Source organism: Pistacia vera, unplaced genomic scaffold (genome assembly GCF_008641045.1).
Source record: "Pistacia vera cultivar Batoury unplaced genomic scaffold, PisVer_v2 Contig169, whole genome shotgun sequence".
Classification (NCBI taxonomy): Eukaryota; Viridiplantae; Streptophyta; class Magnoliopsida; order Sapindales; family Anacardiaceae; genus Pistacia; species Pistacia vera.
In genome coordinates this window covers 992,884-1,008,684 of record NW_022195779.1, presented here as the reverse complement: position 1 = coordinate 1,008,684, position 15,801 = coordinate 992,884, and the positions used below count along the sequence as shown (strand labels likewise).

Sequence of the window (15,801 nt, the reverse complement as noted above, 5' to 3'; positions counted from 1 at the left end):
ATAATTACATTTCTCAATAAAAGTTTTAAAATTAACACAAACACCTCCACCCACCCAACTTTCTGCCGACACCCGACCACTACCACCGAACAAAAGTCGTCAGAATAGCACACGATCGACTGGATCTAGTCGATCATGCACCAATCTGTCTGTTTTCGACCAAATATGGTTGTCAACGACTAGATCTTTGCTATTTCGGTGACTTCCTACCACCATCCGACAGTGGTAGCAGGTTGTCGACAATTAATTAGTTAAATTAACAAATATAGAGGATTAAAAAATAATCTCTATATTTTCAAAAAATTTATCAAATACTTTCTCATAATCTTATCATATTTAATTAAATCATATCCAATAGTATTCATAATAGAATATTATTTAGAAAAGTGAAACAAACGGAATACTTTTTCGCTGCCACATAAATTCCCCCACCTCACAGTACCTATCAAATAGTATTACAATCACAATTGTTCCTATTTTCCACCATATTTACCTATTTTATACAGTACCCAAAATCCTGCATATATGGCTAGAAGTTATAGATCTAGAATTTCAAAAATATCGTCGCTAATCCACGAACAACAATAACCTGATGAAATACTCCAGACTCCATAAACTAAAAATTGTTTCCGAGCCTAAATATCAACATGTTGAAACCCAAGCGCAACAACATAGAACTAAATACTAGAGAAAATTCAACACATGAATCCTTCATATGCAAGATACGGCAACAAAATATTTGAAATATGGAGTGCCAATGAAGGAAGTAGCAATTATCAAAACGATAAGAACAATCAATATAACATTGAAACAACATTAAGGCTTTTACATTTACCCCATTACATATATACCTGCATGCCAATTAACTTAAAGGACTGACACAGGGGACAAAAACTAAGCTTACTTTCACAATCTTTACACAGACAAAGATGCTTACAAGGCAACAAAAGCATGCATACCTCGTTAACTCTACAAACCTTACAAGTCGTCAACTCTTTCATATCGTTATTTTCCTTGCTGAGAAGATAGAAATCAATGGCACGACCATTACAGCATGAAGCCGTATCATCGACCTCGCTGTCACCACATCCTTCTTTACTGTCTCTACTTTGAGCATAAACATGCTGAAGATTAAACTTCAGGGCATTGACCATGTTTTCATTGTACCTAGCCCGTTGTTGCCAAGCACCCACTTCCTCAGCCAATTGCTCCACTCGTTCTTCAAGTTCCATATTTCTCTTATTAATGTTATCCACCTCTGCTTCTTTCTCACGAAGTTTCTGGAAAATCTTCTCTTCCACAAATGAGATGGTTTGTAGTTGGTTGGCCTGAACCTTCTCTATGATAGCTTGCCTTAATCGGTCACCCTATTATGATAATGAACACAATCAAATAATAAAATTCTTCTTCGCTAAATCAAGCTACATTTGAACAATTTAGGAAAGAAAACAAAAGAAAAGAAAAATTAGAAATATTTACATTATACAATACAAGAATTGGAGGGATCATAATCTAATAAAACATCAAATTAAAGAGACATAAAAAAGTAATGTTTTCTTACCATGGGCACTTTTTAATAGATAATCATATCAAATTGATATCTAAGAGAGAAGTAGAAAAAACCCACAATTCTCGAATCATCAAACATTTGCGAGTCAAGATTGTAAGCGTTCTCAGCCTCTGTATAACTCTTTCTTCACATACCTATATTTATATCTTGACCAGATAATTCTTAATATAGAATATGGACACAAGTCCTATGTATCTAACGTGAAATTACCTACATTTGGAAGGGTTTATAAACATTTTCCTCATGAAACCAAATCACACATTTCTCGGACAGGCATCACCAATGGACAGAGCAATAGTCCTAATTAAGGGTTCCTGTATCATAAAACCTTCCGCGGGTGTATTTAGTTATTGATTACCATAATGGCTGCAATGCCAAAATAACTTAACTAAGTTACTAAATGCAGCCTTGGTTTAATTTATCTACTAAAATTCACAAAGGCAGGCTAACATGTTTCCTGCAACTTAAGAAACTTTATATGACACTAGTAAGTGATATATCATTCACAAGTATCTTTCTAACCCATTGTTTTGACAGACACTGAAAGATTTCTTTTCAGACAGGTCAAAAGTGAAAGGTCCTAATAAAAAATTCTCTTAAAATATAACAGATATCTCAGTTACCAACAGCCATGCAAATGCTAAACTTGCATTGTGTAACACTTGGCCAACTCAGACTGGAACAAGGCCATAATTATAAACTTAATACACGCATAGATAAAAAGAACTGCTTTATCAAGAATGCATCAGAATTGTCAACTTGATCAAGTACTTATTCTGAGGAATCCTAACAAATAAGACAAAAGCAAAAAAATATCAACATAAGAACATGATAACTGCATAAACATTCAACAAATACAACACCAACTACTATCCTCAGATTCCTAAACTGTGCTACAAAGTAATTGCTCCAAAACAAAATCAAGGGCCATTCTGGAAATTGATAACGCTTCCTGATAATATGGAAATTGATAACTTACTGAATCTTTAAACAAGAACAGACCTGAAGTTTGAGGAATCTATCAATCTCAGCATCCTGTCGCTGTACTTCACCATCAATGTCATCACTGATGAGTGACAACAAAGCCGAGTCTGCAGAAGAAGCCATTTGTGTGTTGTCAAGGGACAAACCTAATCCTGTTGACACAGGTCGTGTTTGCAAGAAATCAACCGATGATATCTGTGAATTGTTCTCCAAAAAATCCTGTTCCTTCAATCTTTTCCGCTTTGGCTCCAAACTATAGTTCCATTGCAAATCTACTCCCCCATCACTGCCGTCTGTTGCATTGACAGGACCAGGAGCAAACCCAACAACATGAACTAGAATGAAAACAAACGCATCATAACGGACTTTGTAAGATAAAACAGATAATAAACTGTATCAAGAGATTTTTTTTTTTTTTTTAAAAGAAAAAAAAAATTGAATATGCTTCTTTGCTACAGATATCTTGGAAACAAATGACAAAAGAAATTAAAAAAAAAAAAAAAATTCTACTGTTTACTTCTTAGAAAATGAAATATTCAGCTGAGATGTTTCCTTCTGCTTGTTTTTTTCCTCTTATGTATAAGTAAGATAGCAAATAATAAACCATTCAGCTCGATTAAGCCAGAAGCAAATTTCAAAATCTAACTAAGTTGTTTTTCCTTCTTTTGTTTAAGATTCTTGGAAACTATATAAATGGATTATAAAATGGCTTCACTTCATTTTTTCTATGACATTTCCCTAATTATTTATTAGCCATCAAACTGAGTATAGAGAGATGAAGAAACATACAGGGAGGAATATATGGAGGATGCTGAGACTGATCCTGTAAATTATTTGCTGTGTTGTAATAAGCTACTGGCGGCGAAACCTGACCGTCGATTGAGTATAAGTTTCTGAAAATGAAAATTAAAAAACGACATAAATAAGAAAAATATTGAACAGAAAAAGAAAGATTATTGAAAATAGGTAGGGTTTAGGGGAAAAAATAAGAAGAAAAAAGTTTCAAAATCCAAAACATAATTACCTGAAATTTTTGGAGTGTTGTTGTGGTTGAGATTGTTGGTAATGTTGTTGCAAATGGTGTTGATGGAGAGCCATAGTGAGACTTCAGAAACAAGTTGAGAGAGAGAGAGAGAGAGAGAGAGAGAGAGAGAGAGGGAAAGAACAAACGAGAGAAACGAGTTCTGTCATTTAAGAGACTGGCGAGTTGGACCATGGCAGATATTCTTTTTATTTCCTTTTTGCCACCGATATTTTTCCTAAATTATTTTTTGACCATACAATTTCACTTATTTAACCTAAAAGGCACTTCTTGAAAGTTGAATGACTCTGAGTGGACCAGGCTTTAATTGTGAGGAGTGAATAGAGGCCTCGGCTCCTGCCAAGCCCAATCTTTTACTCAACCCATCAATTCGGTCGGTAAAAAGTTGAATATACATGTATTTAATCGATATTAAACATTATTTATATATTCTTTGATTATCTAAAAGATCGTTGAACTATTGACGACGTTAGTTATGGGAATTATAATTAATAGCCTTGTAAACTACCACTAGAATTTGGTAAAAATTGATCAAGTTTGAACTTTGAACAATTGGTTTTGTTGGGTCTATATATTTCAGTGGGTACAGAAATATTTAATTTCATATTGTGAATGGTTTGGTGGGCTTGAAATTTGAAGTCTGTCATTACTAATTGGTTTAATACAATACCCACGGTTAGAGAGGTAATTTGCACAGTAAGGAGCATGCTCACAAAACAAGCAAAGTCAATAGTGGGTTTCGGTTGTCCAGAAGTTTGATATTTAATGAATGGGTAATATTACGTTTACATCACTCTTTTACACCATATTCATTACATCATATATGCATGTGATCATGCTTTCTTGGCGACTTACCACTACCCATTAAGAGTAATGTTATATTTACACCACTTTTTTACACCATATTCATTACATCATCGCCAAGAAAGCATGATCACATGCATGTAAGAGATAGTGAGAGATATATAATGAATATGGTGTAAAAAAGTGGTATAAATATAACATTACTCTTAATGGGTAGTAATAAATCGTCAAGAAAGCATCATCACATGCATGCAAGAGATAGTGAGAGACACGACAAGCTCACTCAATTAATTGCAAACAATCCCCTTTCCAGAGAGAAACCATTTAAATAACAAGGGGCCTCCACCAAGTAAAAGAGAGGCGGCATGAATGACACCTCATCTACAATACATATAAGAGGACACTTGACAAAGGTATTTGTTCACTATATAAAGAAGGTTTGGTGAAGTAAAATGGGTAATGAAACTTCTCACTACGTAATGAGGTTACTCATCACCAAAGGTCCATTTTATCTCTATTTTTACTATCATTCTTATATGAATATTATGGGGTTAATTACTATCAATTAATACACTAAAAAGGGGGGAAGTCAAGGGGCTAGCGAGTCCAATGTCGGAGGGTTCTTGCCAGTGGCACCCTCGCTGACCCTCCTGACTATGTTGTTGCGCTGCAGGACGTATTCCACACCTTCGGAGGAGCTGGGACAAAAATCAGTGGATTTCAGGCGGGAAAAGACCATTCTCCCGGACCACCTTTTTTCAGCGTTCAACACCCAAATACAGCTCAAGCACAAATTCAACATTCACACAATGGTTTCCATCTGTTTCGCTTTCAGGCCATCTGATGAAAGAAAGTAATTTTCTAATTAAAGTCAAACAATTCGTACACATTTCGATTATTCTGGGAGCATGAGCACACGGATTTGAGGACCGATTAGAGAGTTTGTCTTCTCCATTGGCATTGAAACTAAGACAAAACTGAGTCTTCATTGTTACAACATTAACTGTTATAAAAACTCATTCTCCATCAAACATGGCCATGTGGAAGCGTTCTATATTAACAACATAAACTTGTTTGCATACAATTGACGTATGTGCACATGCATGAGGTACTTGATGATGATCTATTAGACAATAACTGGTGGAATCCCTCGAATCTGGAAGAAACAATTACATTGAGTGAAAGAAATTGAAGAGACACAGACCTCGGTGCCAGTAGAGGCAGCGGTATTAATTAAGGCAGGCAAACAGGCAAGAGAGATGTTATCTGCTGTAGTCGGCAAATAGCTTCAATTTTCACGTGATTTTTGTCTTCACCTTTCTCATCTAATTATTCAAAACCCTTCCAATTATATCTCCATATCTCAACTTGCACTGTCTTCTTCTAAAACCCCATTACTCTCCCATTTATGATTTTACCTGCAACCTGATCCTAAGATTCGCATCAATGGCTTTCTCAGCTCTAAAAGTGCTGCTCCTTGTCATCTCTATGATTCTCACTGTCAAAGCTCAAGTTGATCAAGCAAGTTTCCGCCCCATTACCTCTGAATCACTTGCATTGCCGTGGACCATGGCTATGTACGATGAGTTGGGTGAGCATGAAGAGCATGAATATGATGGTGAGATTGCTAGAAGGTCTCTGTATAGAAAGCATTATTACATATCGTATGGAGCTCTCTCTGCTGACAGGATTCCATGCGCACCTCGTTCTGGGAGGTCCTATTATACTCACAATTGCCATAGAGCCAGAGGCCCAGCTAACCCATACACTAGAGGATGCTCCGCAATCACCCATTGCAGGAGATAGATAGCTTGCTAGATTTCCCCATTGAGCTTCATCATATCGAATCTTTTTATTCTTCGTTTTCGTTCATTTTGTTTCATTGGATTTGGGTTCAGATTGTATATCACAGATATAATTTGTGCCAAATTGGAGCGATAAAGTTGAGTGGTCTACCTGTGGCTTACGGCCTTCCACTGTACTTGTTAAAGGCGAATATCAAATGAAAATACATTTCCCAAATCAAATTACTGTAAACTTTCAGATTAATTTCCTATTGTAGATATATTTTTGTTTTTAAAAAATTTAAGTGTGGGAAGTAAAATCCTATTTTAGGCTGCAAAATTATACACAAGGGCAAGGGAAAGGTGATGAGCTAGGCATCATTATGAATCAACCTTTAGGCCAAAACATTAATATAACATAAATCTTTTATTGCAAAGAAGCTCAACAAAAATCTTTATATTCCATCAAGCGTTTTGATTACACTCTTCAATAAAGTATATAACTCTGGCTCGTCTAATTTTAATACACACTATTCACAAAGTAAAATAGAATGTATTTTAGTTTAATTTTACTGTGAGGAAAATAACCTTTTTATATTCCCGTCCTAACAAAGAATTGTTGACGGTCGTGTCGGTTCTGTTTGGAACTTTGAAGAGGACAATGTTGAATAGAAGCAGGGGCTTGCCAAACCTACACTTAGCTTTGACAAAGGATCAAGCTTGTCTCTCCTTGTTTTTTTTTTTTTTTTTTTTTTTTTTAGGGTTGCTTGAAAGTTTTTTTTTCACTAGTTTTGGGGGGTTTTTATTAAACTGATTTTGAGGTGTTTAAAAGCCATTACTTATCAGATTTTTTATGGACTGGTTTAAAAACCCTCAAAAACTAGTGTAGTGTACTTTTGAGGGGTTTATAAAAACACCCCAAATCGGGGTGTTATATGGGGTGTTTTGGCTAGTTTAAAAATTTTATTCCAAAAAACCTCGTTCCACTATTATTCATATACAATAATCCCTTTGCTGGTTTAAAAATTTATTCAAACCGCATTCAATCTTCAACTTTTAGATGACTGTTCCAATGCTTTTGAATTTTTATCTTAGGCTTTCTAATCCTTTGTTAGAGATATAGGTTTTTCTTTCTTTCTTCTTCATTTTCCCCCCAACTTTTTGTTCTTTTAATCTGGCAAACTCCTCTACGTGTACAATTTAATTGCTTTCTTACTAGTTGTTTTAACAATTATGTGGTTTTTCCTCTATTTGATTCTTTCTATTTGTGTTTAGTTGATTGATTGAATCTTTATCAGTTTGTTAAATAAAGATTGTTTTTGATGGCTTTGCTTCACTGATGAAGAAAAGAACAAAAAACTATTTTTAAAAATGTTGTTGCGTTTGTTATATTAGAATTTGCGAAGTCCAACATTGTGGCAGCATATTTATTCTCTTAAAATGACATTTCGAATGATTGTGTGATGAATTAATAAAATACAATGAAATAACTTACAAATTAATTAAACTTGAAGAAACTTTGATGCTAAGTATTGTTAATTGAAAAAAAAAAACTCTCAAATACTAGTTGAAGTTGGGGTATTTTTATGGGTATATATGTAAATTTATCATTTTAAAAAACTGTCAGAACCGCTGGAAAATAAACTCTCAAGCACAGGTTGGGTATTTTAAAAACTGCTACTAAAAACCCCTCAAAACTGTTATGGTCGTTTATCCTCAAAACCGCTATGATAGTTTACCCTCATAACCGCTACCATAAAACTCCCAAGCAGACCTTTAATTAATTTTTTTTTTTTTTTTTTTTAATGATTGGGGTTGTTCGAACTAGCTTACGCACAACTCAATTAATCTCCTAGAATCCTGGAATTATCAGTCGGGTAAGAACTCTAGTGACTACCTCTGTTGGCAATCAAAAAGGCTCGAACTCAAAACCCTTTGAATAATATACCTAAAAATCTTTACCAAACAACTCGGTCACCTAGATATAGTTAGTTAATCTCCTTTAACCAGGCTGTAAAGTTTATTGTTTTCTTTAATTTCCATCATTATTGGTCATGTGATTAGTGTATGATTTATGTCTAGAAAGGCTTCTTCAACATAAATTATTACTCACATTAATTGAGATGTTATAATTAATATAAACAAATTTGCTTCTTTATTGATTTTATCATGAGTTAACAACTTTTTCCCAACTGAATAATGGTTTAATGATAATTTCTCAACCTCACACTTTAAAATATTATTTTACTACTCAAAGTTCAATTATGTTTGTAAATTTCTTTGTGCAAAATGATAGAATGGTCAAAACGTCTTATAAGTAAGGGCAAGATGGTCAATTAACATTAATTGACCATCTTCTTCATCTCCCTTCCTTCAATTGCGACTGTCGTTTTTGCGCCACTGGTCGATTCCAGCATTGTTGCAACTCCCTGCCACCACCATCTTGTTCCTTGTGCCTCGCATATCAAAACCCGTCTTTCACCATCCTTATTGAACCCACCATTGGAGTCCTCATGTGCGCGTCCCCTTCTTCAGCCTGTTTTGGCCGGAACCCCTCCACCAGCTTCCCCACTCTCCATAGACCAAAACCCCAACGTTCCCAAGCCTCTCCTCCCAACATTCATCGGCCACCACCTTGTTAGGCTTTCACTGTTCTAAGCCAAATTTTGGTGGCTAATGGTTGCCAAAATCCAATCTAACACCACCACTTGAACCATCGAACTCCACAGTACAAAACCCCCTAGATCCCCGTCACCTGTTAGCCCGTCAATCGTCGGCCGAACTTGCCTCCACTGTCGTGATTGGATTTTTCTTTTTATGTGAAATTGGCTTTGATTTGATGTTTCTTTGAGGCTATTTGGGCTTATTGAATGTTTAAGGATTGATTGTGTTGGTTTTCTAGGTTGTTTCCATTGCCAGCAACAACCATTTTGCACTCTTTCGTCGACGCACACCAAGTGCCTGACGAATTGCCCCATTCCAAGTGGCGCTAGCTATTGAGGGGTGATTGTGGGTGGGGGTGAAAGGGGTTTTGGTGGGGGGATGCTGGTGAGTTGAATGGTGGTGACAATGTCAATTTTTGGTGTCACAATCGGCCGGAATTTGGGCTGAGACGCACAAAACTTTGAATTGCGCTGACGAAATGGCGTTGATATTTGGAAGGAGTATTTTTGTCTTTATTTGAATATCACTATTTTTAATAGGAACTGTTAAAAGAATTTAATATTTTAGTAGTAAAATGATATTTTAAAAGTAGTTGGGAAAATGTGATTACATCATTATTCGGGTGGGAAAAAGTTCTCTTTTATCATTGATCTCTGAGATCATTGGTGAAGTTGATGGGGGAACAAGAAATAGGACATTCCGCTCCTTGACTACAGTTGAAGTTCTGCTTCAAGTGATCGCAAAGTGAAAGATCTGTTAATAATAGAAGCAGTAGGAATTTCAGTATATATTTTTATGTTTTTTAAACTCGTACAGTATTTTTCAAAGCTAAAACTCCAATTCATGGTAGCACATGAAATTTGCTGACCAAATCTTTAGTAATCAACAAAATCATGAAATTTGCTAATAAAATCTTTTAGTAACATTAACAAATCAAGTTGACCATTCTAACACAATCCTTGCCATCCACCCACTGAAAATTCATAACATAACAAATCTTAAAATATATAGTTTTACATTATAAATTTGTATCGGTATCATTGACAAAATAATGAATTACATTACATAACCCACCAAGAAATAAATAAATCATTTCTTAATTTTACATTAAAAAATAAATAAACAAAAGAGGGAGATCATCACTCACAGCCAACTTATATTCCCATTTTCACATCCTCCGGGCACTTTTGGGCAGCCAAAAAGTCTACGAAGTACGAACCACTTCCCTCACTCCCTGCCCAAACAACTCAAAAGCTGCCCGCTTAGCTGTAACTCATCTTCACTTGCTTCTATTCAACAAAAAGGAACAACAAATAAAATTAAAATTCTCTCCAATGTGCATTTGTGCTCTGTAATCAATCATATGTGCAAGAATTCTTGAGCGAAATTGCAACATTGATCTTTTTAGGATCGTAGGTAAGAGAACACTGTATTTTCCTGTAAAATTTTGTCTTAACCAATTTCCCCAAAACGTTAGCCCTTGATCTGACCACGAAGTTCAGATCAAGAGCCACTGGTAAAGTTGTGGTGCCTGTTGAACTGCTCAAGCCAGCTCCACTTCCATATAATGGAATCTTATTACCCGTCACCACGACAGTAACTGTTCTCTGACTTTTCCTTGATTGATAGAACTCCTTAATCTGCAATACCATCTCACCACATTAATCAAACAATAAACTCAAATCGGTTTTATTGAGCACTAGATGGGAAAAGGATTTTTGTGACTTACCGATCCTGAGGCTACAGTGATCTGAGAATAGCTTAGATCTAGAGGAGTTGATGTTACATGAACTCCAAAGAATGTGCCAGTATTACGATAAATTAATTTTACAGTAGAATTCATGGTGATCATATCAGTTGCCACTCCAGTAGAATCTGAACCAGCTTGAACCTTTAATTGTTCAAATTTTATGCTCTGCAACATCAAAATGCAAATCAATTAAAACCCAGATTCAACATACTCAAGCAATTATAAGGAATTGCCAAAAGGTAACGTGCCAAACAAACCTTCATTGTAATCTTGGGTTTCTGGGGCTTACTAGCACCCCATAGAATCAAAGAGAAGAGAGAAAACAAAACAAAGAAGCCAAGAACAAATGCAAGAAAATAGCATCGACGAGGAAGACCCTTTCGGCGCTCTTCATCTTCAAGAAGTCCCTCTTCTTCAATTACATCACACTCTTTCCATTGCTTCTGTCCCTTCCTCTGCCCGCCTCTGGACCCATCATTAGGAGAGATCTTGCGCGATCCAGGCTTCAATGACCCAGAAAACCGGCTCGATGAGGACTCACGCGAGTGGCGGCCCACGGATGAGTGTGAATGTGGGGGTGAGCCAGCGGGGCTAAGGACTGGCGTAGAGTGAAAGGACGTCGTCGTTTTCTCTCCATCGTGGGAATCTCGTGATGGACTTTGCACGTAATAGACAGGACGGCGTGGAGATCTATTGGGAGATGATGTGGCGAGGCTTGTTACCTCTGAGTCAGTCTTTGCGTGCATTGTTTATTCTCAGTTGTAGAATTGAAGCTGAATCGCTGAATGTAATGGCGTACTTTATCGAGGGATTGTTAATGATAAATCAAGAAACGAGTTAAGTGGAGAGCTAACTGTAACGCGTGGAATATTATTGGCTTACTCCAAGAGGAAAATTTTGTAGACCGGAGAGAGAGGAGGACAAAAAGTATAGGATGTCTGCGTGTGCGTAAATCGCATTAGTTGGGGAAACGAAGTAGCCAAGAACTAGTTACCCGACAGCCATGTTACAGTTGTCACCGCACTTTTATTTTTTTATTTATTTTTTTTTTTTTTTTCTTTTATTTTTTTTTTTTGGGTTTTTTTTTTTTTCTATTGTTTTGTTTTTTTTTATTTAGTTTTTTTTTTTATTTTATTTTTATTTTTTTTTTTTTTTTTTTTTTTTTTATTATTAAAAGGCAGTTGCACAATGTGGACTTAACTTCTTTGGAAAAAGTTGTTATTAGATGATTAATTGATTATGATCATCGTGAATCATAACACATTTATTTTTTCTTATGTAATATTATGATAGAAATTGATTGATTAAATATATATTTGTGAATGTGGGCAGTGAGGTACACGACAAACAACCACGTGAACCCATGTGTCAAAATACCATGTTCGGCGAATGTGAATTGTCATAGAGTATAGTTTCTTGTCTCACTGTCTTCTTAATATAAGCTGTTTAATATTCTTGCTTCTTCTGTGGGCAAGTACACAATATTCTATTTTTTGCATTCACATGAGATGAAAAGCATTACACAAAATTGAAATACTAACCTGATGTTTAACAACTTTGGTGAAATACTTCCTTCAAATAAATTGCAGGTGGAAGAGTTGGGTAAAGCAATTTCGTAAAAATTGAGACATGAAAGAGTGTAGAATAATAAATGATGAAGAACCAGTGTCATTAGCACAAATATGTTCAAATTAGGAAAACAAATTTATATTTCCAAATTTCTTTGCTTCTTTAATTTCTGGACAACTAGGTGATATGGTAAAGCAATGAAACCGAAAGAACGGGTACAGGGATATTGGACTTCATGGATATCAAAACCAAATGAGCCACCCACGAGCTTATGTTCATTGGGGTCCATCAAAAAACTAGTTAGGCATTTGGTCGAACGCTTTTAGGACGTGACCCTGATCCATGTGTTGGTTTAAGCTGGGCCAACTTTTAGATAATTGTGGATCGTTAAGCCCATGATGATAGGCTTAATAACCTTATTCAGACGGACCCAAGCCACTACCATGACTATAGACAGATGAAACCAGTACTGTTTTCTTGAAATAATATTCGGCATTGAACACTTTGCATGCCAGCTGAAACACCGTTTAATAGAGTAAACGACTTTTTTCCACCCAAGGTTTGCCTTAATGGAAATACTACTTTTCCACCCAATATTTATATTTTCGTTAATACCTAAAATATATTTCATTTTCTCAGTCCGCGTTCAGCGAGTTACTATAAGCCAAGGTAAGAGGATTTTTGTAAAGTGGAGGCTGGTAAATCGAATGTTAGTAATTGATTGAATATTAGTCATCGGAATCAGTCGAAAATCATATAAGAACAGAAAACCTTAACTTTATGATGGTCGATAATCAACAAGAAATCTGGTATCAGAAAGAGAGGAGTTTTGTAGACAAAAGACTGAAGGTTCAAATTATGGTGATGAAGATAATTTTTATCGTCAAAATCGATTTTGGATAATGACAAAATATTAATTTTGAATAAAAAAATGATATTTTAAAACATTTTGTGTGGAAAAGTCCCTTGGGTGCGAAAAAACCGTTAACTCCCGTTTAATAATATAAAAACTTACCTTTTCCACCATAAGCGCATGATGATCAGATCTTGCTGAAATAATACAGATTGACTACATCAATTTTGAAAGTGGAGAAGTGACTCAATTTGATCTTCTCAACCAACAAAGTGATGGACCAGAATTGGAGGTTTGTCGGTTTTGGAACACCCTTACTGTTTAGTGTAAGTGAGTGATGACCTAGAGATTTGAATAAATGATATTATAAGTCCAAATGTTATAATATAATGAGATTTTCATCCAAAAGATAATTGCCCTTAACTTAATCCATTATTTGACACACAAAATTTGACAAAAAGAGGCAAAAAATCCTTTTGTTTTATCAGATTATAAATAAAATAAACAAAACAATAGTTAGTTTTAGTAAATTTAAAAAAATCTGAAAAATGTTTTTCATAAAAAATATAATTTTATCCAACAAAATAAAAATTATTTCTTATTATAAATTATTATACTTTTTTCAATGATATAATAATTAAAAATAATAATATAAAATATGCAAATTATAAAATTAAGAAAATAAAATATAAAATGTTAAAAAAAATTAGATAAATGTATTTTATTAGATAAATGATTTGTTTACTCTATCCCTTTGTTACCCATGTTCAATTATCATGTGACAAAAAAAAAATAAAAAAATAAAAACATTTTTGTTTTTTAAATTTGATTAATTTTCAACACATTTCTAGTTTTATCCCTCCATCTAAAGTATTAGACTAACGACGGTTATTTATTTTTTTATGAAAATGTCGCTATATATTATAACATTTGGGGTTGTAATGTCACTTGTTTAAGCTTATGGATCTAACTTACCTTCACTAAACCTTAAAGTTATTTATGATTTAAAGCCAAGGTTTCTGTATGTATGCCCCCTTTTACAGCTGCAAAGGCATCTTTCTACTCGTGAACGTAGGAGCATGGGCTGAGCTTGCATTAAAAATAACAAATATCGGTTGAACCAAGAAACGCGGAGAAATTTCTGCATGGATGTTTTGGACATGGGATACATGATGGACTTCAGATAATTACGACTGGGCTGTGTCAACCTCCTGTCAATGGCTCGATGCCACAAGAAGTCAACAACCAACTAGACTGTCAACACCACAACAAGTCAACAATCAACTACAGTTGAAACCATTTCTACCCAAATTAAAAATATTACTGTCTTTCGTGGAACTTTTCGAACTCTATTTTATTTTATTATCTTATTCTATAAAGTAAAAAATATGTTTGTTTTAATATTTAATTGTTCAAATTTTATGCTCGCAACATCAAAATGCAAATCAATTGAAACCAGATTCAACATACTCAAGCAATTATAAGGAATTGCCAAAAGGTAACGTGCCAAACAAACCTTCATTGTAATCTTGGGTTTCTGGGCTTACTAGCACCCCATAGAATCAAAGAGAAGAGAGAAACAAAAACAAGAAGCCAAGAACAAATGCAAGAAAATAGCATCGACGAGGAAGACCCTGCGCGTTCTTCATCGTCAAGAAGTCCCTCTTCTTCAATCACATCACACTCTTTCCATGCTTCTGTCCCTTCCTCTGTCCGCTCTGGACCCATCATTAGGAGAGATCTTGCGCGATCCAGGCTTCAATGACCCAGAAAACCGGCTCGATGAGGACTCACGCGAGTGGCGGCCCACGGATGAGTGTGAATGTGGGGGTGAGCCAGCGGGGCTGAGGACCGGCGTAGAGTGAAAGGAAGTCGTCGTTTTCTCCATCGTGGGAATTCGTGATGGACTTTGCACGTAATAGACAGGACGGCGTGGAGATCTATTGGAGATGATGTGGCGAGGCTTGTTACCTCTGAGTCAGTCTTTGCGTGCATTGTTATTCTCAGTTGTAGAATTGAAGCTGAATCGCTGAATGTAATGGGCGACTTTATCGAGGGATTGTTAATGATAAATCAAGAAACGAGTTAAGTGGAGGACTAACTGTAACGCGTGGAATATTATTGGCTTACTCCAAGAGGAAAATTTTGTAGACGGAGAGAGAGGAGGACAAAAAGTATAGGATGTCTGCGGGTGCGTAAATCGCATTAGTTGGGGAAACGAAGAGCCAAGAACTAGTTACCCGACAGCCATGTTACAGTTGTCACCGCACTTTAATATAATATAATTATTATTCTGTGCACCGCAAGAGTTAGAGCTAGGGATGTCTGCATCCAACGGTCTGGATCATCCAGAGATAGGTTTGATGGTAATAAATACCAATTTTTTTTTTTTTTTTTCTATTGATATTATTAAAAGGCAGTTGCACAATGTGGACTTAACTTCTTTGGAAAAAGTTGTTATTAGATGATTAATTGATTATGATCATCGTGAATCATAAACACATTTATTTTTTTTTAGTAATATTTGATAGAAATTGATTGATTAAATATAATTTGTGAATGTGGGTTTCTTTAATTTCCATCATTATTGGTCATGTGATTGGTGTATGATTTATGTCTAGAAAGGCTTCTTCAACATAAATTATTACTCACATTAATTGAGATGTTATAATTAATAAAAACAAATTTGCTTCTTTATTAATTTTATCATGAGTTAACAACTTTTTCCCATCTGAATAATGGTTTAATGGTAATTTCTCAGACTTTAAAATATGATTTTAC

At 35.2% G+C, this 15,801-nt stretch overlaps 3 protein-coding genes and 1 pseudogene across 3 annotated transcripts; 1 reads left to right on the top strand and 3 right to left on the bottom strand.

Annotated features, from left to right (window-relative positions):
• Nucleotides 1-738: 738 nt before the first annotated feature.
• Nucleotides 739-3,726, bottom strand: LOC116125647 (probable BOI-related E3 ubiquitin-protein ligase 2). The gene is made up of 4 exons (XM_031411366.1): nt 3,579-3,726; nt 3,344-3,447; nt 2,573-2,889; nt 739-1,367 (listed from the first exon to the last, which is right to left on the bottom strand). Exons 1-4 carry the CDS (start codon nt 3,650-3,652, stop codon nt 840-842), a joined length of 1,023 nt encoding a protein of 340 aa, XP_031267226.1. The 5' UTR covers nt 3,653-3,726; the 3' UTR covers nt 739-839.
• A 2,120-nt stretch (nt 3,727-5,846) lies between these two features.
• Nucleotides 5,847-6,206, top strand: LOC116125576 (protein RALF-like 34). The gene has a single exon (XM_031411281.1). The coding sequence runs from the start codon at nt 5,847-5,849 to the stop codon at nt 6,204-6,206; it is 360 nt and encodes a 119-aa protein (XP_031267141.1).
• A 3,663-nt stretch (nt 6,207-9,869) lies between these two features.
• Nucleotides 9,870-11,344, bottom strand: LOC116125668. The gene is made up of 3 exons (XM_031411394.1): nt 10,856-11,344; nt 10,578-10,763; nt 9,870-10,488 (listed from the first exon to the last, which is right to left on the bottom strand). Exons 1-3 carry the CDS (start codon nt 11,342-11,344, stop codon nt 10,204-10,206), a joined length of 960 nt encoding a protein of 319 aa, XP_031267254.1. The 3' UTR covers nt 9,870-10,203.
• Nucleotides 10,630-15,015, bottom strand: LOC116125669 (annotated as a pseudogene).
• Nucleotides 15,016-15,801: the final 786 nt, after the last annotated feature.